Source organism: Sphaeroforma arctica (genome assembly GCF_001186125.1).
Source record: "Sphaeroforma arctica JP610 unplaced genomic scaffold supercont1.284, whole genome shotgun sequence".
Classification (NCBI taxonomy): domain Eukaryota; class Ichthyosporea; order Ichthyophonida; genus Sphaeroforma; species Sphaeroforma arctica.
The window spans coordinates 27,020-28,947 of record NW_014040274.1 but is presented as its reverse complement, the minus strand read 5'-3'; the positions used below and the strand labels follow the sequence as shown (position 1 = coordinate 28,947).

Below are 1,928 nucleotides of genomic sequence, written 5' to 3'. Positions count from 1 at the left end.
ATTATAAGATACATACCCTCACCCATCTATGTTTTTAATATGATGAGTGTTTCAATCAGTTTATTTATTCAATATCAATCTAATTTATTTAAAATGCGTGTTTCAATCAATTTGTACATTATCCTAGTTTATTTTTAAAAGATGTGTGTTTCAATCAGTTTAAATCTTATTCAAAAACCTAGGTTATTTATGATGTTCGATTCAATCAATTTTCCTTAACCCAACTTATTTATAATGTGTTTCAATCAGTATGTTTCTGAACCTAGTTTATATACGATGTGTGTTTCTTACTTTATGTGTGTTTCTGAACCTAGTTTATCATGTATGTTTATGAACCTAATTTATTCATGTGTTTCTAAACCTAGTTTATTTATGATGCGTGCTTCCTAACTTAGATTATTTATGATGTGTTTCTTAGCCTAATTTATCTATGATGTGTGTTTCTTAATCGAGTTTATTTGTGATGTGTGTTCCTTAACCTAGTTCATTTATGTTGTGTGTTTCAATCAGTTTATCTATTAACCTGGTTTATTCGGTATGATGTGTGTTTCAATCAGTTTATTTATTTTCTAGCTTATTCGTGAAGCGACTTTCAATCAGTTTTTTTATTAACCTAGTTTATTTATGTGGGTCTCACTCAGTTTGTTTATTGACCTAGTTTATGTATCATTGGTGTTTCAATCCGTTTATTTATTAACCTAGTTTATTTAAGATGGGTGTTTAAAGTTCACAGTTTATAACACTCCGCATCGAATTTCGGCGGGTGTTCAATGACGTCCTTACTCTGCAACAGTCTCAGCTCTTTGTTTTTGGCGCCGAACTTATCGCCTTCCTTAGTCGCCGATTTGGCGTAGTCTATTGTTCGTTTTAGAACCACCTGCAGCGTACCCAAAACCTGTGACAATTGCATATCAGCATTGAGTAAAGGCACTGTACGTATGTGATACAATGACGCAGTTTCTGTATGTTGTTGACGTACCAATAGTTGCATTGATATATGCACAGGTGCACCTATATGTGGTAAATGGGCTAAGAAGCTCGCCAAAATCTAATTACTTAGAATGTAGGGAAAGACACCCTGTTCAGATCCCTCTCTCAATAATAGACGGATATGCGTGCGACCTCCCAGTTCATGTGGAGGCATATCCGTATGCGTCGGGGACAATCCATACAAACACAGACACAATCGACGGGTACCTCGTCTCGTGTCACTTATCTTTGCACCAGACACTGGTACAGCCCCAGCTCACACATGTACGCGTACCTTGAGTATCGTTTCGTCAAGCTTTCCGCCGCTTTTATCGAAGTAGGCCATTAGCAAACAAGTGAACAGATCTCCCGAACCTGTGAATGAATTCTAAAGCCACAACGGTCAAATGAGTGCTCTGGGCAAGGTGAATGAGTCATTGTCCCCTACCACCACAGCAAACAGATGGCTACGACAATACAAAAAGACCGTAAACGTTCAACACTTAGCAGCCACACGGGGGGTGTTGAAAAACACGACTTAAAGCGTTGGCATGGCAACGCACGCCGGCAGCGATGGCACAGTGTCTCATAAACGTACACGCATGCAGCACAGCGTGGAGTACTCCCGGAGTACGCACTCGTATCTCTCTGAACTGAGAGATGCTCGCCAATTCGTGTCGTATGCCAAACAACAATAAGGGCCGTGCAATGGGTATCCATGTGACAGCAAGGGTAATACACTTGGTAGTTATACGACATAAAAGGTCATACACTTAGTAACTATACGACATACAAGGTCATACACTTGGTAACCATATGACATAAAAGGACATACACTTGCTAACTATAAGAAATAAAAGGTCATACACTTGGTAACTATTACACATAAAAAGTCATACACTGGGTAACTATACGACATTAAAGGTCATACACTTGGTAACTTTATGACACAAAAGGTC

The 1,928-nt window shown here is 38.6% G+C and overlaps 1 protein-coding gene across 1 annotated transcript; it reads right to left on the bottom strand.

Annotated features, from left to right (window-relative positions):
• Positions 1–727: 727 nt before the first annotated feature.
• Positions 728–1,315, bottom strand: SARC_04807 (hypothetical protein; the record flags this gene model as incomplete). Its single annotated transcript, XM_014301340.1, has 2 exons — positions 728–895; positions 1,265–1,315. The coding sequence occupies 2 exons, from the start codon at positions 1,313–1,315 to the stop codon at positions 728–730; spliced, it is 219 nt and encodes a 72-aa protein (XP_014156815.1).
• Between the last annotated feature and the right edge of the window lie 613 nt (positions 1,316–1,928).